The 26,474-nt window shown below is 53.2% G+C and overlaps 7 protein-coding genes across 7 annotated transcripts; 5 read left to right on the forward strand and 2 right to left on the reverse strand.

Annotated features, from left to right (window-relative positions):
- Window positions 1-225: 225 nt before the first annotated feature.
- Window positions 226-1,951, forward strand: PFLUO_LOCUS5989 (uncharacterized protein; the record flags this gene model as incomplete). Its single annotated transcript, XM_073783490.1, has 3 exons — window positions 226-260; window positions 326-486; window positions 537-1,951. The coding sequence occupies 3 exons, from the start codon at window positions 226-228 to the stop codon at window positions 1,949-1,951; spliced, it is 1,611 nt and encodes a 536-aa protein (XP_073640040.1).
- A 344-nt stretch (window positions 1,952-2,295) lies between these two features.
- Window positions 2,296-6,801, reverse strand: PFLUO_LOCUS5990 (uncharacterized protein; the record flags this gene model as incomplete). Its single annotated transcript, XM_073783491.1, has 2 exons — window positions 2,296-6,717; window positions 6,784-6,801. The coding sequence occupies 2 exons, from the start codon at window positions 6,799-6,801 to the stop codon at window positions 2,296-2,298; spliced, it is 4,440 nt and encodes a 1,479-aa protein (XP_073640041.1).
- Window positions 6,802-7,089: 288 nt separating this feature from the next.
- PFLUO_LOCUS5991 (Mitochondrial inner membrane organizing system component) lies at window positions 7,090-7,592 on the forward strand (the record flags this gene model as incomplete). Its single annotated transcript, XM_073783492.1, has 3 exons — window positions 7,090-7,164; window positions 7,282-7,432; window positions 7,543-7,592. The coding sequence occupies 3 exons, from the start codon at window positions 7,090-7,092 to the stop codon at window positions 7,590-7,592; spliced, it is 276 nt and encodes a 91-aa protein (XP_073640042.1).
- A 1,024-nt stretch (window positions 7,593-8,616) lies between these two features.
- PFLUO_LOCUS5992 (uncharacterized protein) lies at window positions 8,617-10,170 on the forward strand (the record flags this gene model as incomplete). The annotated part of the gene is made up of 1 exon (XM_073783493.1): window positions 8,617-10,170. One exon carries the CDS (start codon window positions 8,617-8,619, stop codon window positions 10,168-10,170), a length of 1,554 nt encoding a protein of 517 aa, XP_073640043.1.
- Window positions 10,171-11,423: 1,253 nt separating this feature from the next.
- PFLUO_LOCUS5993 (uracil permease) lies at window positions 11,424-12,794 on the forward strand (the record flags this gene model as incomplete). The annotated part of the gene is made up of 2 exons (XM_073783494.1): window positions 11,424-12,179; window positions 12,237-12,794. The coding sequence occupies 2 exons, from the start codon at window positions 11,424-11,426 to the stop codon at window positions 12,792-12,794; spliced, it is 1,314 nt and encodes a 437-aa protein (XP_073640044.1).
- A 1,085-nt stretch (window positions 12,795-13,879) lies between these two features.
- PFLUO_LOCUS5994 (uncharacterized protein) lies at window positions 13,880-17,356 on the reverse strand (the record flags this gene model as incomplete). The annotated part of the gene is made up of 1 exon (XM_073783495.1): window positions 13,880-17,356. The coding sequence occupies one exon, from the start codon at window positions 17,354-17,356 to the stop codon at window positions 13,880-13,882; it is 3,477 nt and encodes a 1,158-aa protein (XP_073640045.1).
- Window positions 17,357-23,911: 6,555 nt separating this feature from the next.
- PFLUO_LOCUS5995 (uncharacterized protein) lies at window positions 23,912-25,142 on the forward strand (the record flags this gene model as incomplete). Its single annotated transcript, XM_073783496.1, has 4 exons — window positions 23,912-23,965; window positions 24,013-24,155; window positions 24,208-24,874; window positions 24,930-25,142. 4 exons carry the CDS (start codon window positions 23,912-23,914, stop codon window positions 25,140-25,142), a joined length of 1,077 nt encoding a protein of 358 aa, XP_073640046.1.
- Window positions 25,143-26,474: the final 1,332 nt, after the last annotated feature.

Raw genomic sequence — 26,474 nt, forward strand, 5'->3', positions numbered from 1 at the left:
CCCTCCCGATCACACTGGCCGTGAAGCTGTTCGGAGACGCCGAGTCACTCTCGCGAAAGCCGAATACCAATCAGTCCTGCATTGCAAACCGTGGAGACGCTGTGATATCGCCTGGTTCTCGCGCAAACCATCTCACCTCAGCATTTGCGACGGACGGAACCGCTCCGCCGTACTTTTGCGATATTTGAAACACCCGACCCCGAGACAAATAATTTTTTTGTGACAATGCCTCTCGATGAGGAAGGAGCCAAGTGGTCTTGGTAGGTTTCCATGCGCGGACTTCCGGATATGCCCGGGCTATGCTGACAGCCGCTCTTGCATGCAGTGAACCATGCATCCGCGGCCACCGATCCTCCAAATGCCAGCACTTCGACCGGCTCATGATGAAAGTTCCCAAAGCGGGTCGGCCACTCGCAAAATGCCCTCACCCCAAGGGAACCTGCAGCTGCGAGAAGACATATGCCGTCATGGTCCGAATTCCGAAAGGTAAAGCTCTCATCGGACGAAAATTGTTGAAGTATTGCTAATTCCGGCAGGCTCTGGTTGTCTGTGCCGACCACTGTATAAAGTCCCCTTGGATGCCAACGGTGAGCCGCAGTCGAACCCGTCTTCTATGGCTCCCATCGCGTCGCCTACGCCGGGCAAGATCCAAAAATCGGGAAGAAGGCAAAGCAGCCTCCAGACGGCACCCGAGAACCTCGCCAAGGCCTTTGATGCTATGCCTGGTCCGGTCAATCTGAAATTCGAAAACGATGCGACGAATCAGTCATTCAACTTCGCATCTCAGCCTGACTTGGACGGCGCGCACACCTCCACCAACCACGATATCAGCGAACAAGCATCATCTGATGCCACACAAATCGCCAACAGCACTCCGCAGCCCACACAGCAGGGATCTGCGTGCTGCTCCCAGAAATCTCAGACTCCTACACCAGTTCCAAATGGATCTTGCTGTGGAAAATCCGCAGCTTCCTCGGCAAATGACTCCGCTCTCCCAGGCTTGCCAGAGCACAATAGTGTCCAGCATTCATCATGGGACAACATGTCTTATGAGCAATTTTCAGCCCCACAAATGCCTTCCTGGCAGACCTCCGTTTCGTCTCCGCATGGGCAATTCATGGAGTTCGGGATGGATGAAGCTCAATCTCAACCAACGTTTTACATGAACGGACACTCGCAAAAGATGTCTGCGCCACAGTCGATGATATACTCAGACCAACTCTCTGGACTTGGGATTAGTCAAAATACCATTCCAATGCAACCCCAACCCGCCTCCAACAAAACAGATGGTGGTGAACCCTGCACCGAGTGTCACTGTGGAGACGACTGCCAATGCCTAGGATGTTCCGCCCACCCCTTCAACAATACAACTCGACAGCACGTCCAAGAAATGGGTGTCATAATGACTTTCGACAATGATGATCAGACCCCGGACGGTGTTGCCAGCGCCTATCAGTCCTCGCCATTCTCAGGAGGCACACCAACCCCGCTGAGCCTCTCCTTCATGCAGCACACACCCTCAACGGATCCCAGTGCTCTGCAGAGCTACGCCTTTGAGCCTTACTCAGACCCCAACTCAAATCTCCCAACCGGCTATTCTTCTCCTCTGTCGGCAAACCACCCATTCAACCAACAGTTAATGCACCCTTCGGAATACTACACCCTCGAATACCCCGTTGGGCTTCCAGGCTCCTGTTCCGACATTACAGGAAGCTGTCAATGCGGCAGCGACTGCAGCTGCGTTGGCTGTCTCACGCACAGCGGCCACAACGGCGTTCCACTGGAATCGCCTATCCCGGACAGACCCGTCGCCGGAACATCAGAGCAACACTCTTCGTCTCATTCTGGCCCGGCAAGCCCCTCTCACCATCACACGTCACGGATCCCAGTGCTGGAAAACATTTCAGTCCCGTGTCTGAGTCCGCGCACGCTGGAAACATCTATGATTTAACTCGATTCGACCATGGTGGAATGAGCCTCGATGACTTCCGTTTTCTTATCACCTATTTCTGGCATGATTGACGATATCCTACTATGATACCCTCGCCTCTTAGACTCCCTTCTCTCCTCTTAGATAGCCGTTGTTAATATATGATCAGCCCTTTACTACATGACACATTAGCTGGTTGCATCGTTAACCTTCTTCTGGGCCTCTTTTCTCAAACCCAGGGAAACCGTCTAGGTAGCACTACTGTAGTTTACTGCAGGGTGATAAAAAGGCAAATCCGTTACACATCAATGCATTATTCATTGAGAGAATCTAAAAGATATGGTACAGCATACAACCCCACTGCACTACGCCTTATCCCATTTGCCGAACTTCACATAATCCTCATACAAAGACCTGAAGACAGCCCGGCCCGAGATGTCGAGCGCAGCGTTCAGCGCGCGCATCGATTCGCGCGACATGACGTCCAAGGTGGCATAAAGACCGGGCATAATAGCAGCCTTCACCTCGGGGGTAAGTGCTCCGCGTAGCGAGCACTGCGCATACTCCATAATAACATACTGCAGGTACTGGCCGGCAATGCGCTTCGCTTTCTTGGTTTGGTCGGTGAGGGCATCGCGCGAAGCACCTGCCTGGGCGGGACGCAGCACGGCCGACATGGTGGGGTCACAGAGGGAGGTGAGGAGACGGGTGTAGTGCGAGGCGTGGGAGGGCTGCAGCGGAGCGAGCCAGAAGGGCTGGAGGAGGGAATTGGGAGGGCTGGCGCGGTTGGCGCGGGTGCGTTTGCGCGAGCGGGCGAAGAGACAGGCTAGCAGGCGCTGCATGGCGTGCACGACGAGGTGGAAGCGGCCGCCCACCTTCAGGCGCTGCAGGCCGAGCACCACGCCCATCAGCCGGCACAGGCGGGTGTAGATGGTTGGGGCATAGGTGGAGGCGATATGAGGACCGTCGTGGGAGGCTGCGTTGGCGATGGCGCTGAGGATGCTATCGATGTTTTGCTGGACAAGACAGCGGGTGTGCGTGCGCAGGAGGAGGTCTAGGGCCTCGACGGCGTAGCTCAGGTGGTCCACGGAAGGGCTATGGGGGATGGCTTCGGCGAGCGCGGTGCAGACGAGAGAGAGTTCTCGAGCGGCGATGCTATCTTTGTCTTCGACTGAGGGCAACGAGGCCAGTGCCAGGCAGACGACCAGGAGGCGGCGTCCGGCGTGGTCGCCGGTCAGCCCAAGCTCGCGTACTTCGCGGATGGCTTCGATAATCCGCTTGGGGCCCATGGAATGAAAGCATTCCGTGGTGACCCGGATGAAAAGCTGTTGATCCTCGCCATATGGAGACTGAAGGGAGAGAGTCTCCGCACACTGGAGCACCGGCTCAGTGATACTCACGTCGGGCTCTTTGCTGGCAAGAAGACGGCGCCTGATCAACCGAGTTGGAACGGAGTCAACCGACATCTCCACATAAGACTCAATCTTCGATAAGAACTTCTCCACTTCGAGGTTGTTCATGGCCAGATCTTCAAAGTCCTCCAGAGAATCAATGGTCTTGATAAGTGTGACGGTCTCCTCAAGCTTCTGCTTTCTGCACTGGTTCTTGACGGATTTCACGTCGGCCAACACCAGGCCAAACACTCGCTCGCGGCAAGTAGCGAGATCCTTTTCCGAGAAAGCGGAGCGGAGCTGCTTGCGATAAAGCCAGAGTTGAGACAGCGAAATCCGCAAGTGGAAGCAAGCCATGGAGTCTCGCTCGATCTGCCTCATTTTCGAAGCTTGCGTCGAGATTTGGGAGAACATTTCTTTGAACAGCTTGGTTTTTTGGCCGTCGGGAAGATTCAGCAGTTTGGAAATGACTGCACGATGCAAGCTTCGGAATGCCTTCATGATCTGAAGATCAAGGTCGGTGCCATTAAGAACAATGGCTCGGGCAGCGGCACAGATCGGCTCGATGTGGCTGGTCAACACGGCATCAGACTTGGGCTCCTCTGCCAACTTAGCCAAAATCGTAATGAGTCCGACCGTCAGTTCGGATGAACGGTTCTGCAGGATAAGGACATCATGCAGCTTGTCTAGAAGAATCCCTCTCATTCCGCGGGTGATCAAGGAAGCTGGGATTCTCTGAAGGCTGTCGAAGTAAAGTCGGTGGTTGGTAGGATCACGATAGATGCTGTCCTTCAGAAGAGTGACAAGATCGGGAACAAGGAAAGTGGCGCGAAGAAGATATTCGTGGGAGACAATACTGGCCCATCCTTGAAGAAACCTCGCATCATCGGCCGCATTTTCAAGGGGCAGAGGCGAAGAAGTGCATTGTTCCGCGGCCAGAGATAGAAGCTGTTTGAGCAGCTGAGAGCGAGCATCAGCGGAAATCCGTTTCCAAACCTGAGGAATCTTCGAGATTGCCGAGAAGTAAGCCAGAGCAAGATTAATTGGTGAATCCATAGCGTCTGCTCGGCCGTTCCACGGAGAAGCCATTGATTTCTTGGCGTCGGCTGGGAGAACGGAATTGATGAGTTCCATGACATGTTGTGTGGCCGTGTTGAATGCACCCAGTTGATCAGGACCTCTGGTGGCAACCAGAACAAATTGGTACGCCTCCCAAGCTTCGAGGACGGACGCCCTCTGTGTCAACTCTCTGTGGTTGCGCTTCATTGTCTTCGCAGCAATATCCACCAAAGCCAGGACGGATTGACGTTGAGCAGTATTCATGGACTGCCTGTCATTTTCCGCAAGGTTTCGAACGAACCGCCATAGGCGCCATCGCCAGTGTAGGGCCTGTTTCGAGGACAGAGTAGAAGTGACGGTTTCGAGAAGGTAGCTCAATGACGCCTCGGAGTCGGGAAACGAGAATGCACGACGCCGGAAGCTAGCCTCCAAGACAATGAATTTTGCGTATGACGCTGGGGCGTCAGACAGTTTGCCGTCCGCCGCCCTGGTGTCCTTCGAAGCGGCCCGCATGTGCGCCACGAGGCGTGGATCAGCGGGAGCGGTTCGCACGAGCTCGCTGTAGAGCTCAGAGAGATCATCATCTTCCCAGACTGAAAAATGGGTCAGACTGCTGTCTTTGGCGCGAGCCATTTCCACAAGGATGGTTTGATGATGCCAGAACGACGTGAATGTGTACAGATCTCGGGCTTCGACGAATGCGCGCAGCAAAGGAAGGACGATATCATTCTTGATGATGGGGTAAGCTGCGAGATCTTTAGAGCCACCGTCGCGCCAGTGAAGCAGGATTTTATCCAGCAAATTGACCAAGATGTCGCATGAGTCGTAAAACCCCGAGCTGGGCAAGAAGATGTCCACACCCAGGCGCACAATGAGAGCCGTGACATTCCACTGGACATGCTGTAAACCTGGCTGAAGAATCCCAGTGTACCAGGAATGATTCAGAGTGGTATTCAACGACAAACCGATGTTTCGATCGACAGCCACCTGCATGATCTGCTGCAGACTGACAACAAATTTACGAGAAAACCCGGAAAAGGTAGCCGTGTCTTTCTCCCGCTTGGAGGTGGAGTATGCAATTTCCGCAACGGCAACAAACAAGGTCTCCAGCCATGGAGCCTCATGGGTCTGGCTTCGGAAAGAATCCCTGGGAACGGCCCGCGAAGCAATATCAAGCAGCTCAGGAAGGAGCTCGAGTGATTTTGAAGCGCGTTTAGAATCCTTCTGGTTTGCTTTCTCTGAGGCAAGATCAGTCAGAGGGGTTTCGCGGATGATTGACTTGAAAGAATCAGTGACTGGCTGGACCACCTCCCAGTTGGGTTTGTCTTGGGTGGAATAATCAATGCCAGAGCCACCGCGCTCGAAGAAGGCCCCTCGGGCTGGAAGCAGCACATGAAGGACGACTGTGCGCTCAACCGCATGAAGCAAAAGGGCCCGCTCGTCGGTATCAAGTTTGAGCGAACGCAGGCAGAGCTGGAGTCGGAGGGCGTGCGCGAAACAGTACTTGGCGAAGCATTCATTGCTGGACTTGTTCTCGGTATCATCCTGGCGGTAGGATCGAAAATCCCACAATTCCAGAGCCGCAGGCAACACATACAACATGTGCTGAAGGTCGGTCGTCTTCCCGGCCTGCGAGAAATGTTTGGCGGTCCCGGAAGCCACCCAGAAGGATCGGCCCAGGAACAAGGCGGCCTCTTCCGGCTCACCCCTGAGGGCAAGCTTGAGGTGGGAGTGGGCAACCTCATCAGTGCGCAGGGTTTGGTGTGCAAGCATCACAACGCCGAAGAGACAATCCAGAGCGCGAATGAAGGTCAGAAAGCACTGAGCGGAGTCCTGCGGCCGTCCACCTGCATTGTTCGCAAAAGAGACTCTCTTTCTCTTTTTGATTTTGGTGCCGTTGGCCTCGTTGCCGGGCGGAGAGCCAGCCAGGGTGTGGCCGGCCTCGGAATTCAAACCATGTTCCACATTGGCGAAGACGTCGGCTTCCAGATCCGCAACCGTGTCGCCCAGAATGGACAGGAACTTGTGGTCTTTCAGGATCGCGGCCAGGTTCTTTGGGGATATCAGATCGACCAGTTGTCGCAGCAGAAGGAAGGAAGCCGGCTCCACCCTATAGTTCTTGCCGCTCTTGAGGCGTTTCAACAACCACCGGAGTACCCATTCTTCCTTGGGCGTAGAGACATTTGTGGTGGTAGGACTGCGAGGCGCCTCCGGGTGGCTTTCACAGAGGGCCAAGTCCAGTCCAAGGACCTTCGCCGCATCGTTGAGCTGAGTGCTCGGTGGCGCGGTATTGGCTTTCTCAAGGCGGAGGAGCGCCTCTTGCGACGAGCACGAATGCTGGATGAGCGCAGGTTGTTAGCAAGGGATTGTTGCCTGTAGTTGCTTGTCAAAGAGTAAACTCACCTCCGCAATCGACGGCATCTCGAACCCGAGTCGTAATGACTGAAGTGGTGAGTGAGTAGTGACCGAAGTAGGTAGGGCCAAGAAAAAAAAAAGAAGCTGCTTTGCTCCGACCGCCTTTCGTCTTGGCGAAGTTCCCGACTGCCGACTGTTTTCTCCCTGCTTTTAACTTGTCACCTCTGTCCAGCTGCCCAAACGGTGAGTGAAGTGGTCCTATTGCCCTATTGTTGAGAGCCATTGTGGCTGGGAACCCATTGTGGCTCTCAATAACCATTGATCCCCCATTGACGCTGGATTCAACAGTTCACAATGGCCGATTCCACCGAGTCCCGGCCGGTCGCCCGGTCCACCAAACCTGTCAGCGAAGCTCTTCTCAATGAGAAGGTAAGTCATTGTTCCTTTTGAGACTATCCCCGTTGCTCCCTTGAATGGGAGACCGTTGATCCGGTGAGGCGGAGGGTTCGGATTGGCTGGCTGACACTTGCCCAACTGCTTGCTTAGTGGGACCGCGCCATTTCCTCCATGATCATCAAGTCCTCGCTGGGCCTTTCGTTCGGTGTCGTTTTCTCGGTGCTTTTGTTCAAGCGGAGGGCCTGGCCCGCGTGGGTTGGCCTGGGGTTCGGCGCTGGCCGTGCTTGGGAGGAGGCAGATAGTATGTTGGAAACCTCTTTCCGCACTGGGGCAGCCTGAGAAGCTGCCTGAGTTTCTCTGGGACCCATTGCCTCCCGACAAAATGCACTGGAGCTAACTGTGCCCATCTAGCTTCCTTCCGCCGAGGTGAATCGCCCATCCGCGATGCGCTGCGCAGGTAGAGAGAGCCACGGCTTCCACACGTGTACGAATACAAGTGTACAGGGACGCTGGCATGGAGGGGTCGAGACTAGAGAAAGTGCTAGATCATGCTGTTGACCAATTTGTTGACCAATCCGTCTCACTATTACATAGTCCACAGTCCGTAGGTTCTCTCTCATCTCTCTACTACATGTGAACACTTCAATATTGAAATGAAGACCCGTCAGTGGTGTGCAAGTAATGCTTTTGTATGGTGCAACCAATAATTGAATCGACAGATCCCGGTAGACAGTTGTTTGTTCTTTCCATAGAAGGCAGACAGGCGCGACTCTAAATGCCTGGCCTGATCCTGCTCCCCTGTGAATCTCCCTTTTCCATCTGTCTCGTTTCCACTGCACTCATCATCAACATTCCCAGTCCCCTTTTCCACTTTCCGCCGTCTTCTTAGCCGCTTTGTGAATCCCTGCTAGACGGGTGTCCTCGTGCCGGAGGTCACTTTGGTAACCGCGAGCACGTGTGGGATATTCCCTGGACGGTTCTGGATGTGGCCTGGAAGGCCAGCGCTGATAACAAGGGATTCGACGCGACCATCCGCAAGTTATACAGTGAGGATCTCGATAGCGCCTCGGTCTCCCTATTCGTGTGTTATTAGTCTCGCTTCGCAAATCCATACCTCGTCTCTGTAACAACTTCGTGTGTTGGCTTGTTACTGTGTTGATACTCCGCCCAACTAACAATATATTTCACTCGCTCTGATAGAGACATGATTCTATGGGTTGAAGATGTTCCTTCTCCCGTGAATTATTATTCCACCAGATGGCTTGAGTACATTCTTCACAACGGTGATCACTTCTTTTTGCGGAGAAGCGCCGAGGAAGAGCCGACACTAGAGAGAGATTCCGGTTCTAGGATGCGCAGCGATGACTGAATTGGACCAATGCCTACCTTTCCCCCGCAATTTAGCTAATTGCAAAGGCATAAAGAGAGTCGCTAGGCGCTTCTTCCATGAATTCTGTATTTCCGAGTTTCCGTAACAATCGCATCATGACCATCTCCTTTCTCCGAGCCGGTGTAGTCTTCGCCGCTGCGGTGCAAGCAGCCGCAGATCCGTCCCTAACAGTACGCACGGAGACTGGGATCTTCACTGGTCTGCAGAATCACGACTTCACTGGAGTGCGCGAATTCCGCAACATCCCTTTCGCTCAGCCTCCGGTAGGCTCGCTTCGCTTCCAACCACCTCAGCGGCTACCCCCATCGAAGCAGCATCGCTACTCGACACGCTTCCCCCCCTCATGCCCTCAGTTCGTCTCCAGCGGGGAAAGCTTCTGGAATCTCTTCGTGCCCTATCTGTTACCCGTGAATGGAAACCAAAACCACTCTAGCGGCTTGAGTCTCCAAACAGCATCGGAAGACTGCTTAAGCCTCGCCATCTGGACCCCATATGATGTTCCGGCCGACGCGAGGCTCCCTGTCGCGTTTTTCATGACCGGCGGCGGGTACCAAACCAATGGAGTGGATGTGCCTGGCCAGATCCCAGCTCCCTGGGTGAATCGTTCGCAGGAACATATCGTCGTGACTATCAACTACCGCCTCAATATCTTTGGCTTTCCGAATGCGAGGGCGCTTGATAACCCTAACCCTGCGATCCTGGATCAGCGTCTAGCTCTTGAATGGGCCCAGGAAAACATCGCTGCCTTTGGTGGTGATCCTGAGTCGATTATGATGTGGGGACAGTCGGCGGGTGCGATGAGCACCGATATTCACAACTATGCCTTCTGGGAGAACCCGATTGTCCACGGCAGCTTCTCACAGTCGGGCACAGCTCTTGCACCGTCCTTTTCGTCCGACTACTCGCACTCGAATTTTACCACGGTGGCCAAGAATCTGGGCTGCGACTTCCCGCACAATCCGACGGCAGAGCTCGAGTGTATGCAGCAGGTTCCCGTCGACCTGATGGAGAATTTTATCGGCCAGTACGACGGCCCGGCAAGCCTGAGTTTCGAACCCATTCCGGACGAGAAAGTGGTGTTCTCCGACTACCCAGCGCGCGCCGCGGCTGGCAAGATCTCGCCACGCCCCGCGATCATCTCGGACGCCGCGAATGAATACGCTTCTCTCTACCCTTGGCCGTCCGGCAATGCCACCGCCGGGCCGTTCCAGCCGCTTGTCAATGCTGGAACTCTCGGGACCTTTATCTGCCCTAATGCAAAGACCTGCATTCTCCGCCACAATGCCAATGTGACGACATATCGCTACCAGTACGCGGGAGTGTGGCCCAACCAGAACCCGTACTCGTGGCTGGGGGCGTATCATTCCTCGGATCTAATGATGAACTTCGGGACCTACTTCTATGGCCGGACCAACTCGACTAGGGGCCCGACCGCGTTGGAAATCAGGACCAGCCAGGCCATGCAGGATCATATTTTGGCGTTCATGAAGGACCCGGCGGGGGGTCCTCCGGCTATCGGGTGGAATCCATACACGTACGGCGGCAACGTGGTTCGCTTTGGTGCCCATGGGGTCCCCGTGCAGAATGCCAGCGGGGATGCCATCGACGGGCCGTGCTATGGCGAGGGCCGGTACCATCCTTTTCCTTAGCACTGGCAATCCTCTATACTTCTATACTTCTAGACTTCTATACTTCCATACCTCGCACGTGACCCGATTACTCGATCGCATCGAGTCACCGTTTTATCTCCCCAGATTAGATAATTCACCCGGCCCAATCCGGGGGCCCAATCCGTTTCCTGTTTGCGGAGCCGTGGATCCCGCTCAGGAGACCCGCTTATCGCTGATAACAGGCGTCATTACGAATGGGCAGTGATAGGCACGCTCAGTCCGCCCTGAGAGGACCGACCGGGGAATGATATCGCAACTGGCGGATCCTGGCCCTCACGGATCGGCACTCGGGGCCACTGTGATTGTGGTCTTATCGCGCCACAGAGCTAGCCCGCAGGGATCCTACGCAACACGATGTGCCCGATGATGATATGCCACATGCGTGGGAGCTCCAGACTGCCATTATATCATCCTCTCTGACCCACGCCGGGTTTTTGGTTACTCTTCATCCTCCTCTTTCCTTCCTCCGGTGCATTCTGGGTGCTCATCTCCAATCCCTCCCCCCCCCCCCCGAGAGCACCACCATGACGTCCTCCGTTCGATGGATTCTCGAGAAGGCGACCGTCTCCCACGAGCCGGGCCTGTCCAACACCGAATTGATGTTGACGAACTATGATTTGCGGCCAGGTGAGAGGACTGCTTGCTGAGAACCCGACCGACCGAGATACCCGAGTCGCTGCATTCTTCTTCCCCACGATCACGTTCATTCCTGATCTACATTCCTCCTCTCCTCATATCAGTCATCTCGCGATGTGCCTCGAGGCAAGTAAGGCTGACCGGTGGACATATGTGACTTCGGCGTGTTGCAGTTGAACCAGAACGTCGCCAATGGAAATGGCTCAACTACATCTTCTTCTGGATTGCGGACTCGTTGAATATCGTGAGTACTATGAAGAGCCGGTGGAGTGGGAAGACGAAACAAGCATATCTAATATATATCTCTCTCTTTTCAGAACACTTGGATGATCTCGTCTTCGATGATTGTGAGCGGGTTGTCGTGGTGGCAATCATGGATCTGTGTCTGGGTGGGATACTTCATCGCAGCAGTTTTTGTCTGCCTCACCGGTCGCATTGGCGCCGTCTACCATATCTCCTTCCCAGTCACGGTGCGAGCATCGTTCGGGATCTGGGGATCTTTCTGGCCGGTGATCAACCGAGTCGTAATGGCTATTATTTGGTACGGAGTGCAAGGATATATTGGAGGTATGAATCTTTTTTGTTTCCGACTGAACATGGCCGACGTTGACGCTCTGCTCTACCCAGGCGAATGCGTGACCTTGATGATCGAGGCCATTTGGCCCAGCTATCGAACCCTGCCCAACACCCTTTCCCCGAGCGCAGGGGTCACCACCAAGGGCTTCGTGAGCTTTTTCCTCTTCTGGCTCTTTTCGCTGCCCGCTCTCTGGTTCCCCGTCCACAAAGTCCGCCACCTGTTCACCGTCAAGGCATGCTACTCGCCCATCGCGGCCATCGCCTTCTTTGCATGGGCCATCTCGCGCGCCAACGGCATCGGACCAATCGTCCACCAACCCAACACCGTCCACGGAAGCGCGCTCGGATGGGCCGTGGTGAAGGCCATCTTGACCTGCATTGGGAACTTCGCCGCTCTGATCATGAATGATCCCGACTTTTCTCGATTCGCGAGAAAACCCAAGGATGCGCTGTGGTCGCAGCTGTTCACGATCCCTATCGGATTCGGGATCACCTCATTTATCGGCATCATCGTGTCTTCGTCCTCCGAGGTCATCTATGGTAAATCCGTTTGGAACCCGCTCACCCTGCTCGGCAAGTTCCTGGACGGAGCGAGCTCCGGCCAGCGCTTCGGTATCTTCGTCATTGCGCTGGGATTCGCATTGGCCCAGCTGGGAACCAACATTTCGGCCAACTCGGTGTCTGCTGGAACAGACTTGACGGCACTAATGCCTCGCTATCTCAATATCCGTCGTGGCAGCTATGTATGTGCAGCGATCGGTCTCGCCATGTGTCCGGTAAGCCTATTCCATATCACTTCAAATGCTTGTGCGCGAGTGCTAACTATATGCCAGTGGAACCTGGTTTCCTCGTCCAACAGCTTCACAACCTACCTCTCCGCATACTCGCTCTTCCTATCTGCCATTGCAGGCGTCATGATCACCGATTACTACATCATCCGCCGGGGCTACCTGGACGTGAGAGCACTGTACAGCGCCCGCAAATCCGACCCATACTACTACACTTTCGGCTTCTCATGGCGCGCCTACACGGCATACATCTGCGGAATCCTGATCAATATCGTCGGTTTCGCCGGTGCCGTTGGCCAAAAAGTCCCCGCTGGTGCACAGTACATCTACAACCTGAACTACTTCACGGGCTTCCTCGTCTCCACGGCTGTATACTACCTCCTCGTGCGCGTCTTCCCCATCCCGGGGATGGGCACCTACTGGAACGAAGTCGACATCGATGCCGACGGCGAGTTCGGGGTTGCATACGGACAGCCCGTTGGCGACGAGGAGAGTGGACCGGGCAAAGACCGCTCGAGTTCGATTTCCGATCCGTTGCCGGAGGATGACCAGAAAGGTCTGAAGGATTCGTCCAAGCATGCTCCGGATATCCCACACTTTTGAGCCCTTTGCTTGTCGTCTGTTTGATTCCCCAATTAGTTCTCGGAATGAGGCATGTTTGATGGATTTTAGCTTTTGTATGTACATTATGGAATTTTGAGCCTGGACATAGTCGGCTGTGGCGCAATGACATTGCGGAATCCGGTTTTCTTGCGAAGCATGCTGTTCTTTTCTAAATTAACACGAGGAGACGTGGAGATGTGAGTATGGTAGACACAGTGGACATAGATATAATCACTGAGTGCGCAGAATAGCTGGTGCGTTTGGGGAAACAAGATATTCCAAAATGAATTTCTACACTGTGAAAACATGTGGATATCATGAAGATAATATTCTCACAATAGTTGATCTATAACTAGGGGAACGAATGTACAAGACATTCCGAGAGAAAAGTGACATAAGATCCATGCGACCCAGCGCGGTAAGCCTATCCATCTAATAAAACAGGGAGTATAAGAAGAAACAGAGAGTGTCTGACAACGAGTGGACCTTCTCACAGAGAAGCCGAGATGAAAGCAACACGACACGAGGGCTATGCAAAGTGAAAAGCGAGAGAGGTTGGGGCAAAAGCCGAAACGAAACAAGAAATGAAACCCGGACGATCCGGCCCGTACACGAATAGAATACTCCCGAGAACCCGATGTCCCCATTCCTTCATGCGTATGATGACAATGATTGTTGCTCCGTGGTGAACCAGCCTCGATGGCCTTTCCCTCCTGGGTAACTCCAGTAAATGCGATGGGTGGATTGGATGTGAGTGACGAGGGCTGGCTCGCCGAATCCGAATATCCCAGATCGAACACGATCAAACAGGTAAGACAGGAACCATGAAAAGAGAAAACGGTCGAATACATGAAGAAGCCAGAAAAACAAAGTAGGGGGGTATCGGTGATGGGTATAGCAATGATAACAACTGAGCTTCAAGAGGCCAATGTAAGCAACACAAATGAAGGAAAAGAACGGAATTAATGAAAAAGAAGAGCGCCGGATACGTGCATGAGCTTGCCAATGCAGGCGGACATGCACGCCGGGGCCAGATAGTGGGGATGAGGCAGACGGGTGTAGAGACGTGACAGAGATTGGCGATCTCATTGCACGAAGGAAGAAGTCGACGCTGCAGAAACAGTCGGGGTCAAGTTTGGCGAGCTGTCCTTGTCCTCGGGACTTGTAAGACTACTGGCGCGCTCGAGGCTCTGCTCCTTTTCGCGATCCGTAGAGGACGAACGCTTGAAGACAGTCTGCCCAATCTGCCGCAAGATACCCATGCGTTCCGCCCGAAGTTCCTCAAGATCCAGTCGTTGGACCGAGATAGGCTCCTCTTTGGAGATCCGGCAGAACAGCGTGGAGAAAAGGAATTGGTCACCGCTACCATCGTATAAGGGCAGATAACGGTACCCCTGAGACAGGCTGGTGAGCTTGGCCGTGAAGGTCGCAAGCTGAACGCTACTGTTGTTGCCCGTACTGCGGCCATCCACGGAACTCCAGACGGTCCACCGCACAAAGACCAGGTCCGGGTACTTGGTCTCCAAGGACAGCCTAAAGCGATCATTGAACTCGGGGCTGTAGCCATTGCTTTGTTCGATCTTGGTACGCCGGCGGTGGGGATACCCGATGCCAGACATGCCGCTGCGCGCAGAGGCATCCATGCCGCCCTCACCGAAAACCAGACTCTGGCCGCGGTCGTCTGCGCTGAACATCTCAATCTCGACATAGGGGTTGATGTTGTCTTCAGGGCCAAAGGTGCGCGGCCGCGGAAGCTGCTGTGCGGAGATGACATCGACCGAAAAGCGAATCAATTTCCTTTCTGTCTTGCGTCTTTGGATCCCCTCGCCGCGGACCGGCTGCAGCCGAAGGCTGGCGGGTTTGAGGACATATCCGGTACGGTCTGATCCAGCCGCGAACATGGCGTGATTCATCTGCATGCCGATATCATAGGTCTGCCAGTTCAGCGCCGCCATCTGCACGCCACGGCGCCAGAACTTGTTTGGATCGAAGTTGGATGAACGCAGCCGGAATCCTGAAGGATAGACTCGAGTGAGGAATTTCCGGTTGTGCACCTCCAGCGCGACCTTGTTGTCGTGGTTCTGGCAGATGCTCTCAAACGAGCGTTCCGCGAACGAGTACACATGGTTGTACCGCCTGCTTTCCGGAGACGAGAAACTCTCCCACTTGTACCCGCGGGTGTACACACCCAGGTCGGAGAGAGGTTTGGTGATTTTGCTCTTCAGGCGGCGGCGCTTGTTCTTCTCATTGCGAGCGGACACCAGTGCGCCGTCGCTGTCCTCGGTAGCGCTGCTCATGCTTGTCGCAGTGAGCGAGCGTCGGTCTTGAGAGATCAACGGCCCGACACCGTCCTGTGATCCGATGGAGGGAGGACTGGACAGAGAAGGAAGCCCTGTACCAGGCGAAATTTCTACCGGTAGGGTCTGACGCACGAATGGAGAGCTTGCGCTGCGTTTGCGGCCATGCGTGGCCATGGAGTTGGTGGTGTCCTGACGAGGGTCGAGAAGGGTCTCGTCACAGGTTTTGACCTTGACCAGAATGCGACCTTTCAGATCCTCAGGCGATGGCAAAATGAAGCAGTTTGTCATCAGGGGCTCAAGAATGAGCTGATCCTTGAATGTATCCTTCATAATCTTGACCATGGCGACCTGCTGCTCCGGGTTGCAGTGGACTTCAAGGGAAAGGATGAGCGGGAAGTCGCAAGAGATGAAGGCATATCGATTGATGACGGTAATGCAGTCTGCAAACAGAACGCTGGTTGTCATGGTCCGCCCGTGAGACACGATCGGGCGACCATCGGCACCATCCCAGCAGTCGATCTCCACGCAACGGCATCCCTGCTGTAGGGCGCTGATGTACGCTTCCGTGCTAGACGCCCCAGCGACCTGGCGTCCCAGAAGATAGGTGTTGTGGGAGCTTGAGATGAAGTATTCGTTCAGGGGACGGTCGAATCTCGACTGAGGAGCACGAGAGGCATAGACCCCGTTGTTGGGAGAGGCCAGGAAGGAGGAGAAAGAGTCCAAGTTGATTCGGGGTGTAGGAGGGTTGGCGTCAGGCGTCTCAGCCGGAGCAGACGCACGAGGCTTGGACCTCCGCACAAACTTGTCAAAAAGAGTAGCCCAAGATGCAGGGTCGGAATCCACATCCTCCTTCTGTGCCTCTCGAAGGAAGGAAAAGAATTCGTCTTGAGTGAGACCGGCCTTGGAATCCTGCGCGTAGCTCTTGAAGATCTCCTTCACGTCCTTTCTTTCCTTCAGACGGAGCAGGAAATCCTTGAACTGGGAGAAGTTCAATTTGCCTGTGCATGCAGCATCAGCCTTGGAAAACTGAGCTCGCAGCATGTTCTTGGAACAGTTGATATGCAAGCTGTGGCACACACTTTCCACTGCGGCCAAGTCGAGACTTGGTTCCTCGCCGGGCCGCGGACCCTGGGGGAACAGCCTTGACATCTCACGCTGCCAGTGGGCCTGGAGAACCGTCTCACTCTGACCGGAACCAGCCAGGCCAGCCATGAGACCAATCCTATAGCGTGAGATGTGTTCAAGGGTAGTGATCCACAGATCAAGTATACGATCGCTAGGGGCGATCAGGTGTAAAGTCTTGACTGCTCGGGCCTTCGAACGTTCGGAATCGGCAATGACGATGGTGAACCATCGGCTCTCCGCATCTGCGGGGATCTGATGTTCTTCACGATAATTGCGGGCATCGGCGCCGACTCGGATCTCCTTGATATCGTCGATGTAGAACCGTTTTGCCGGGTTTGAAGGGTCCCAGAAGACTTTAGCTGAGTCGAGATCGAGGAAGAAGCGCACTTGTTTTCTGCGCTTCTTGGTCACTTTTGTTAAGACGGTGCCCCGCTGAACAGCCGAGTCCACCTTGGGTGCGACAACAGCGACTGTCGATACGGGAACATCGCGGACCGAGCTCATACGGCTATCGCTGCGGAAACTAGAAGCCTCAGAGCCGGCCCATGCACCCAACCCATCCAATATTTCATTGGCATCGTCATCATTGCTCGAATCAAGGGGCGTGTCACGAGCGGGTTGGGTGCTCGTCTTGCTGTCGCTGCGTCGGCGCATAATCACGGGCCCAGAACTGCGATCCCGCTTATCCTTCTGGGACGTAGATTGTCTTCGTCGATTGAGTTTGTTGGCGGCGCCACGGGATATCCTCCGCATCAACCCCGGTGCCTTGGGTGGTGCTGTAGGGTCGTTCAAATTGCAGATATTCGCACTTCCGGGGATTTCTATCATGGACTCGCCAAGCTCGAGAGCAGCTGGCATTGCGAGGGGAGGGATGGCACGAGGCCCTTCACTGGGCGGTTGTAGAGGAGTGCCAGCGGGAGTCAAAGGATTGGGGATGTCTGAGATGAGATTGCTCGAGGTTGAAGTGAAGGTAGGAGAGGTGGAGAAGGATGAGGCAGGAGTAGGATTGGATCCAGAGGGTATGGAGGTAACGACATGGTTTAGTGAAGTCGTGCGAGAGAGATTGGTTGCGAGATTTGAGCTGGATTGGGCATCGGAATCCAGAGCCGGAGGTGAGGAAGCGGCAGTGTAGGCCATGGTGCTGATATCAGACCGACAGCTCAGCTGTCGACTAGTGCAATATTAAGCCTGTCGTGAACCGTGCCAATGTTTCGAGTAACCTGGACTCTGTAGAAGGACGAATCGGTAACAGAAAGCAAGACCAGCTGGCTGTCAAAGTTGCCGAAAGCGAGCTCGTGTAGGATGCAAGGCAATCCAAGCCAGAATAAAAGGCGTCCGAGAGTGTGGGGTGGAAAAAAAACTAAGAATGATGTTGAAACAGCCACGTCCTCAGCAGAGATTCCCTGTTCTTGAACTCTGCATCTTGACTTGGTTCGGATGTAATGCCAAGAGCCCTGCCGGAGAGCCCCTTCACCGGAAACGCAAGAAAGACCAAAGAAAGACCTGATAACAATTGCAAAGGGCACTGGCCCTGTGCAACGGCCAATCTGCCACAAGGATCCTTTCAGCCCGATGCTATCCACCAAGAAGCAGACGTCACACGCACACAGTCGAAAGATATTGACTATCTCAGGGCACCAAGGATCCGGTCCACACCGTTTCTGCGGGTTCTGCGGGTTCAGGCGAGCTGATTACCAGTTCGATAATGCCTGTCTTACCCCTCTTCTGTTCGTCGATCTGCCGGTGCGTTGGGGAAGCTGTTTCGCGCAGAAAGGAGGGGCCGTTGCGATACGGACCAATTGATCGAGCAAGGCGAAGCAGGGAGGGGGGTGCGGAGCCGCTGCAGTCAACCGGAGGAGGGGCGACAAATGCACGTCAGAGTCTGAACGCTCTTGCGCATGCAGTCCCAAACGTTGCCGGGATCACGAAGAGCCCCAAGGAGTGTCGGGCTGCGCTGGCGGAAGGAAGCGGCGGCAGCGCGAAGAAATCCACTTGGTCCACGAAATCGGGGCACGCTTGGGCGCAAGACCAGACTAGATATGCAGCACGCGATGGGTATACCCGTCCGGGGGGCGCAGGGACCTTTTTGGGTTTTTTTTTTCGCGGCGCAGCGCGGTCCGTCTGTAGGGGGATTTCGACGATGATAATCGGCGAAAGGTGCGACGCTGCCAGCGCAGTGATGCAGGCGGTCGAAAGGGGAAAGGATGGAACAATCGGAGGCTGACCCGACTCAGGAGGAGTTGATGCTAGAGTCGACCGTTTATTGCCGTTTATTGCCGTTTTGAGCGTGTCGCTGTGAGCTGCAAGTCGAACGCTGCACGGTTACGTGAGTGGCCGGCAGGAGGATGTCGAAGTGGGTTTCGGGGATGCGCGGAACGGTCGTTTGGGGGAGTAAAGGTGATGTTGTCCGGGAAAAGTATCAGCGTTCTCGGGGATGGGAAGGGAAGCGCTTTTTGAGGGAGAGAGGGAGAGACCAGTGGAGGACGAAGGAAGGGGGAGGGCGAGGAAATTAATCTGTTTCAATTTCGCGAATGAATGAATCCATGCCGCATTTTGGGGAGGAAAAGCTGGAGTGGGTCCCGTTGGTAATTATGGAATCTGAGTGCCGTATTGGGTATGTCATGTATGTGATACCGTTACGGGTACCGTATACTGTACCAGGATGGGTTTCTCGAATGGCTTGCTCAAAAGGAGATCAATCCAGAGAGAAGAGCCAGGAATTAAATAGTCACGGCCGATGGGGACAACCGCCGTCTAGCAACAACCCCAGACTGGATTACACCCACTGGGAGTCGGGTTTCTACCACTGACGAAGTCATCACCGTTATTATGATTGTGCCTATCGGAGGACCAGCCGCCCAGGATGACGGAGATTAGGAATGACCAACCGCAAGAGAAGATCCCGATCGCTGCCATTGGACGATCCCCATGATTCCTGGGGAATGCTATCGCTAGTCGGAGATAATCACCAGTGTTTCACACCCACATCGTCATTGGTATAGTTCCTAAATTTGCGCTCCGGTACTCCGTCCATAACATGCCGAGATTCAATAATGTGTGGTCTGCAAACTCAAGATGGTGGGTACAGAACCCAGTCCAGTGTACTCTAAAACTGCCCACCCGGGCTCCAGTTCCCCCAGTCTTCCTCTTAGAGGACAGCATACCGGGCTTGTATCAACAGAGGCCCACATCGCCTCCCTTCCTGTGGTACCGGCACAACGGTCCTGGGGAAAATGGAAGGTATGGGAAGCCTGCGTTTTGATCTCTTTTCACATAACGACTATTATTATTGAATCTGACCCGGGAAACGCTCATCCCTGCTCACTCGACGTACATGTAGATAAACGGTGAGTGACGGAATAACGGTCGGGCTTCTCGGGCAAACATGATCATCTCACAGCAGGCAGAAACGAGTGCCACAGGTGATCAGCATGCTCATCATCATTCCCGCTCATTCGACATCATGGTGTGGGAGGAAAGGGTGGCCGTGCGGGTACACCGCAAGAGAGAGGTACATAGAGATGGTCCCCGAGAAAGACCGTCATTCTTTAACCCAAAGCAGCCACGTTCAGCCTTGCATCCGCATCCCTGAGACACTGAGGCTGGAGCAGTGGCAGTGAAACGCCGTTTGGGCGGTGCAGATGGGGCTGCTTGTGGAGCCGCTGGACGGAACAGCAAAGGATCGTCGTCGGAATTTGAGCCAAAACAATCTTAGAGTTCTTTCTGAGTCCTCTACTTCTCGGAGTCTGTCAGGCCCATGTGAAATGGGCGGTCTGATCAGGACATTTCTATCGTGCCGCCTCACCCGATTGGTTTAGGGCTGGAAAGGCTTTTCTATCTGGCCGAGGCTCCCAAGCGATACAGGCTATAGGCTAATTCAGTCAACAACCCCGCAGGTGTGTTGGCGATATTGTCCAGCAAGAAACTCCCTCATCTTGTCGCGGAATACAGTACGGACGGCCTAATCACCGACTGTTGGAAGTTCAGGCGCCTCCGCCAACTCCCTCAGTGCTGCTTCCCGGATCCAGTGGAGTGCAATATGGAGTGTTTAGGAACTATCGCCTCGAGTTCTCTTAGGCAGGCCCGACATACGGTTTGGTTGGCCTGCCCAACGATACATATCACCACATCTGTCCCTGCAATCCGATTGATCCGAGCGCCATCAACATGATACGAGACCGTATCCGGAGGCTGTGGCGGTATCATCACTGGGCTACTCGTTGTCCATCTCGTTCAATAGCACTGGAGATACAAATACAAACAGAAAACAGGTTCTCGTCCTCGTCATGTGGTTGACAGGTAGGGATCCGCGCAATCCGTAACAAGCCACTTGGATTGACAGCCAGACGATGAGTGCTGGACGGGCCGAGCTGGGGTTCTGACCGCCCCCTATCACGCAGTGTCGTTCAGCCAGTCAGTGAGTCGTAGGGGGCTCCGACGCGGTGGGCACCTTGGCAATCCTGATGATCCCACGAGGGGCAGTAGCAGTTATTGGCCTGTAAATAGGCGGCGGTGACCGTCTGGGTGTCAGAGCACCCAATTTCTCCGGACGACCCAATTACTGAGTAATTCGGTTTCTTCATTTACTTCCCAGGTCTCTGGGTTCTTCCGTTGGCTTTGGTGGGGGCGTAACGCCTTGGTGAACGGCCCACCCTACTATTATTATTTGACAGAGTAGTTCTCATTTGCGATTTCTTTTCAATAGTTTGGCTAACTACTGTAAGATAACTAGATCAGATACCACCCAGCAATGGCTAGCAGCATGCACCTCATCCTACCACATGTAAGTAATAATCATAATTACCAGGATCTCGCATCCGAACCCCTTGCTTCGATCAGCAGCCTTAGATGAACCCCCCGCTTTTTTTCCATGCCCTATGGAGTGGCACTAAGTGCTCGCGTGAAAGGAGAGATTTGGTATTTTTTTTTTCCTGGTAATTCTGCGGGGAGTTCCCCTTTTTCCCATTGTCTCAGGCGAGCTTGGCAGGCGGATGACCAACCCAAGCCCTAAATTCAACGGTGCCCGACCAGACGTTAGATTTTTTCGACTTGGGTGTTTCCCCATCTGTCAGTCTATTCTACTGGGTTCTCTCAGACCGAAGACCCAGGGGCGCCAATGCTTGGATGTCAAATGTAACATCTAGGGGGACGGTTATGGGAAGCTTGGGGATGACATCATGAAAAGTTCCCCTTTTTGTTTCCATCTACTCCGTATTGCAGCGTCAGATACCGTAAATTTCCGAACCGGTAGTTTCCTCCTGGTACCGGACTTACCGCTTCCTTTTCCTTCTTCCTTTCTTCCACTGATCAGTAGTGACTCAATCTTTATTCGTTGGTTTTCTCTCCAGTGATCTTTTGTGTTAATCTAAGTCTTTTTCCCCCAAGGGATGGCAAAAAAATCTAAATCAACCTTCCTTCCTCTGATGGGTCTGATCTTCAGGAGAGAAGGGGCTTGTCATCTCCATTCCAGTGACTTTCTACCTCCTTTGGCAAAGGACGGGATGGACGACACCAGCACGCCGGATCAGAGGATTCAACCTATGTATAGGGAACCGACTACTGAGTCGGTTCGTTCCCCTGATGTACTAACTGCGAACTAAATACCTTAGGTTACAGCGTTACCTGACACCGAGTCTCAGCCGGGTGGAACATGGGCGTTTCGTTGTGCCGGGTCAGCGTCATCGATTTCGTGCCGTGTATAGTGCAAAAATAAAAATAAAAAAACAAACAAAACGTGGACGAATCTCCTAGGCATGAAAAAGCCGGTTTCTGCATGTTCCGCTGTCACCATTCAACTGCAGCCACAAATCTTTTACATGCTTCGATGCGTCTTCGATCCGTTTCTAGCATTACAATTCCGCCTGCCCAGCCATGTGACCAATCTTTCAGTAGTGTCACCACCGATTATCCTGCTTGGCCTGGTTGCAAAGCACAGCGGAAGCCCAAGACCGTCACCTTTTCCCATCTTTGGACGGACGCCCCCCCCTGTCTGCACTAGGACTCCCAAAGATGCGATGCGGTGATGACGGCATGAAGGACGCCTTACAGGTTTACCCGGCCGCCCGTTAGAGTAAAATAAGTCAGACGAGCACTCGATCTGGTGCGCAACTAGTACTGCGACGGGAACCCGGACACCGCCACGGGCCGCTCACAACGGCGTGGGCTTGTGTGATTCTATTTTGGCATACATGCTATCGCACCCATCACGGGACCGTATCATATCACACTGTGACGGGATAACTTTGCCAGCGACGCAATATCGCCGATGTTTTGACAAGTTTTAGGAGGGTCGGAGCCCAACTCCCGTCTCCACGTGGCTCTTTCAAATCTCGCATGTCCGTGGACCTTAACCTACGATCCGCTAGCGTTGACTGACCTGCGGCCGACATCAGCGTCTGAATCAAGTTAGTGGTCGCTATACTTTTAGCCCTTATCTTTTGCGGGCCATAGCCTTCCAAGTAAAAAGGTGACCGTCAGCTTTGCTCGTATTGTGTGTTTAAGCCGTCAGCTTCGAGGCTGGCGTGTTTCATCGTGGCCCGCTCGTCTCAGTTGTTCTATTTGACGCAAGCACGACTCTAACGACAGCCTCCATTCGTTATGGGAGACATTCTCGAATCCCTATCCGCGGGCTGTAACGCTCTGTGATAGCCCCAAAAGATCGCGGGCCCACCGGTGCCAATCTAGTGGGATTCACGATTTACCGTGGATCTTGAGGCTAAAAATAATCACCGGGTCCACCTCCATTCACAATATAGCCGTGACAAACGTGCTTCTAGAAATCGTATCGAATGGTTTCACTTTATTTGCACCCATTGTTTTTGCACCCACTGCGGCATCCTGGGGTCAAATGACAAAAAAGGGGCGGGTTTGCCTTGCGGCTTTAATCTAAAAACAGTGCCTGCTACAAGATGGGGCGAACCGTACGTGTCCAACGGGTTCTTGGCGCTCCTCGCTCCGCGGTTGGGACAGCTTCAACAGTACCAAACAGCACGATGGATCTACTGGCCCCTGGTAACGCATGTTCTAGCATATGCTTCAAACTTCCGCGTGCGTACGAAGAACGGCTAGGATTCATACACCACTACAACTAACAGCATACTGCATCCAACATGCTCCACAGTTCTATTCTTGGTGTCTGCCAAGATGTCGGACATCCTTCAACTAACACTTCAACGTGTCGGTCTTTAAAAGTAGCAAATAAAGAATCAAGTAACAATAGAAACTCCGTTGAGGAAAATTGGGGAAAAAAAACGTATACCAAAGATACAAAAGAATTCAGTGATTTGAGTAGCTCCACTTTTCATAAGTCCCTTAATACCAAGATCCCGCGAGAGTGGGCAATTTATGCGAAACTGGGGATTTTGCGACAGCCCGAAGATAGAGCTGATTAATGAGCTGTGCCGTGCCAATGACCCTTGATCATCTCAAGATCATATCGAGTGTTTCTAGGCAACCGACAAAAGCTTTTTGGAAACATTATATTTTAGGCATGCCCCGCGTTTGTGATAAACAAAGGTTACACACAATTCATGAGGCTCTAACTTAATGGGAAATTGGTGTTCTCGCCACCTACTACACTACTAAAGGGTACAACCGAGTAAGGGATCTGATTTCAAGGCGGTGAACGTGCTGTTGTTAGAGCAGGCACGATATCACCTGCTTTGATAGTGTTACTCAACCGTCACCGCAACAATGGGCTCCAGTGCAGTCGATCACGAGTTCACAAAGGCCTTCCCCAAGATCGAGGTATGGTTTGTGGGCGAAATGATGCGGCTTAGACTAACGCCGGTCAGCTCCATGCACACCTCAGCGGCAGCATCAGTCGCCAGTGTCTGCAGGAAATATGGCAACGCAAGAAAGATCGCGACCCAGCCTTCTTGGTAGAGGATCCCTCGATCATGATGCCGCCAGGAAAGGTCGACTATACTCTAGAAACGTAGTTAATATCCCGATCGTTTTGATATAGATACTAACAGCCATCATCGTAGGTTTTTCGGCGTATTCGGTAGATCTGTCTATCAACTTTGCACCGACACTGAGAGCCTGGCATATGCCACCAACTCCGTTCTTGAGGATTTTCTCCGCGATGGAGTGCGCTACTTGGAACTGCGCACGATTCCTCGAGCCTCTCCAGACGGCTCCGTCACAAGAGATGCATACATCACCACAGTGCTAGACACAGTGGAGAAGTTCCGAGCACGAAACCAAGATATGTCCGTCTTCCTGATTCTTGCCCTTGACCGAGGCAGCACCACCGGCGTGGAAGCCATGGAGATTATTGATTTGGCAATCCATAACAAGTCGCGCGGGGTTGTTGGCGTTGATCTCTGCGGAAATCCCACGCGCGGAGACGTCGCCATCTACCGGGATGCCTTTGCCCACGCCAAAGCCAATGGCCTGGGACTCACGTTGCACTTCGCAGAGACCACGGCTTCGGCCTCGCCGGCAGAGCTGGCTGCCCTACTTTCTTTCCGTCCGGATCGTTTAGGCCATGTGATCCATGTTCCTGAAGATATCAGGCAGGAAATCGCGAGGCGGAAACTTGGCCTGGAACTGTGCATGTCGTGTAATGTTCATGCACAAATGATCAATGGTGGATTCCTCGATCATCAATTTGGATATTGGCGGCATGAGGACTGCCCGATTGCACTGTGTGTAAGTTTATCTACGATTGCTTCTAGAAGTGGTGTTAACCTCATGGTACACGCAGACCGATGACGTGGGTTTCTTCTGCAGCCCCGTCTCCAACGAGTATCTTTTGGCGGCAGAACATTTCGGCCTCGGTCGTGTAGAACTGTGGGAGATGTGCTTCAAGTCGGTAGAGACGATCTTTGGGGGAGAATCCGAACAACAAAGGCTCAAAAATATTCTTCTTGAGTTCAAGGATAGCAGCTACTTCAAGTACCCCACAGCTGATGATTAAAAAATAAGCCTTATTTGAGGATACATAACTAGGATTTTGCGACTGGCTCAGTTCTGCTGGAGTATAGCTTACCTCTTTCTCTGCTCTCTGATTTATTGGCCATGACATACTAGATGCATCAACTCGGCTTGGTTCCCTTGTTCTTTTGGAAGAGAAACTAGAGCAAAATAAGCATTATTCCAACTTTACCTTACTGAGCCAAATGAAGACAAAGGGTCTGCATCAAACAGACTAGAGATACCCCCAGGTTGGCCTATGTAGCCGTCTGGCGAAAAGATGTTGAATCGTTGCATGCTCGGCTTTTCTGCCCCAACTTATTTGCAGCTGTCTAGTGAAAAGCCGTTCGAGGTACTGCGGAAATGAACATAGAAGGCTGCCCGCAGGACTGCTATCCATCAATTGCGACCTCGAAAACTCACCCAGCTCTGACAGCAACCTTTTCCTTCCCCTTCAATGCGACATTTCTCTTCTTCTTTCTCTTCACCTCTCCCTTTTCTTGACCTGAGTACAACGGCATCATCACAATGGATGTCCCAAATTCTCAATTCCAGTGACCATCGCGGCCTACTTGATATCATCGACAAAATCAGATCCCAAGAAATTACGCGTTGGGCTGACCTTTCAGATATCATTGTTTGCAAGGATCAATCTTTTGGGAAGACCTCAATGCTGGAAGCCATCTCGGACATAGCCACTTGTATGTATGTAGTGTCGCGGCAGAATACCAGCTTGGAGACTGTCTTTATTGCTTAGAGTCGGCGGCGGATTGTATGATGTCGCAGTGGTCATCACTAACTGGGCAGCCTATTTTTATATGATTTTGCGCACAAGGTGTTCGAGAGAGATTTGTTGGTCTTCTAAATATTTTGTTGTCAGCTTTACTAGCTATTTGTGACTGCACATGTGTCTGCGTTGACATTGGGGGCCTAAATCCGTCCGCTATATTTACGATTCTGACCATGGCGGAGTCTATAACGGCAAAGGGTTGGAAGCCAGGAAAGTCTACCAAGGACGGTAATTACCGGCTAGCGAAGGCCCACAAAAGGGGTCTATGTAGCTCAATGCTTGTGTACTTGTGGAAAAGAACGTGATCATATCTGAATAGGGAAAGTGACAGGAAATATGTAAATTGGCTCCTGTGGAAGTCTCCACAAATGTGTTTTCGGAGGATCTCTGAGGCTTCATTCTGTTCCAATATAGGGCACACCGCTGAGCTTTCCGCACGGGACCACAGGATTTGATGCGTTGAAGCACACCAATAGACGATAGGACAGAAATCAGCCGCAGAACAGCGCAAACCGTCAACTAACTCATTATGCAGATCTCGATTGC

Source organism: Penicillium psychrofluorescens, assembly GCF_964197705.1.
Source record: "Penicillium psychrofluorescens genome assembly, chromosome: 4".
NCBI lineage: Eukaryota > Fungi > Ascomycota > Eurotiomycetes > Eurotiales > Aspergillaceae > Penicillium > Penicillium psychrofluorescens.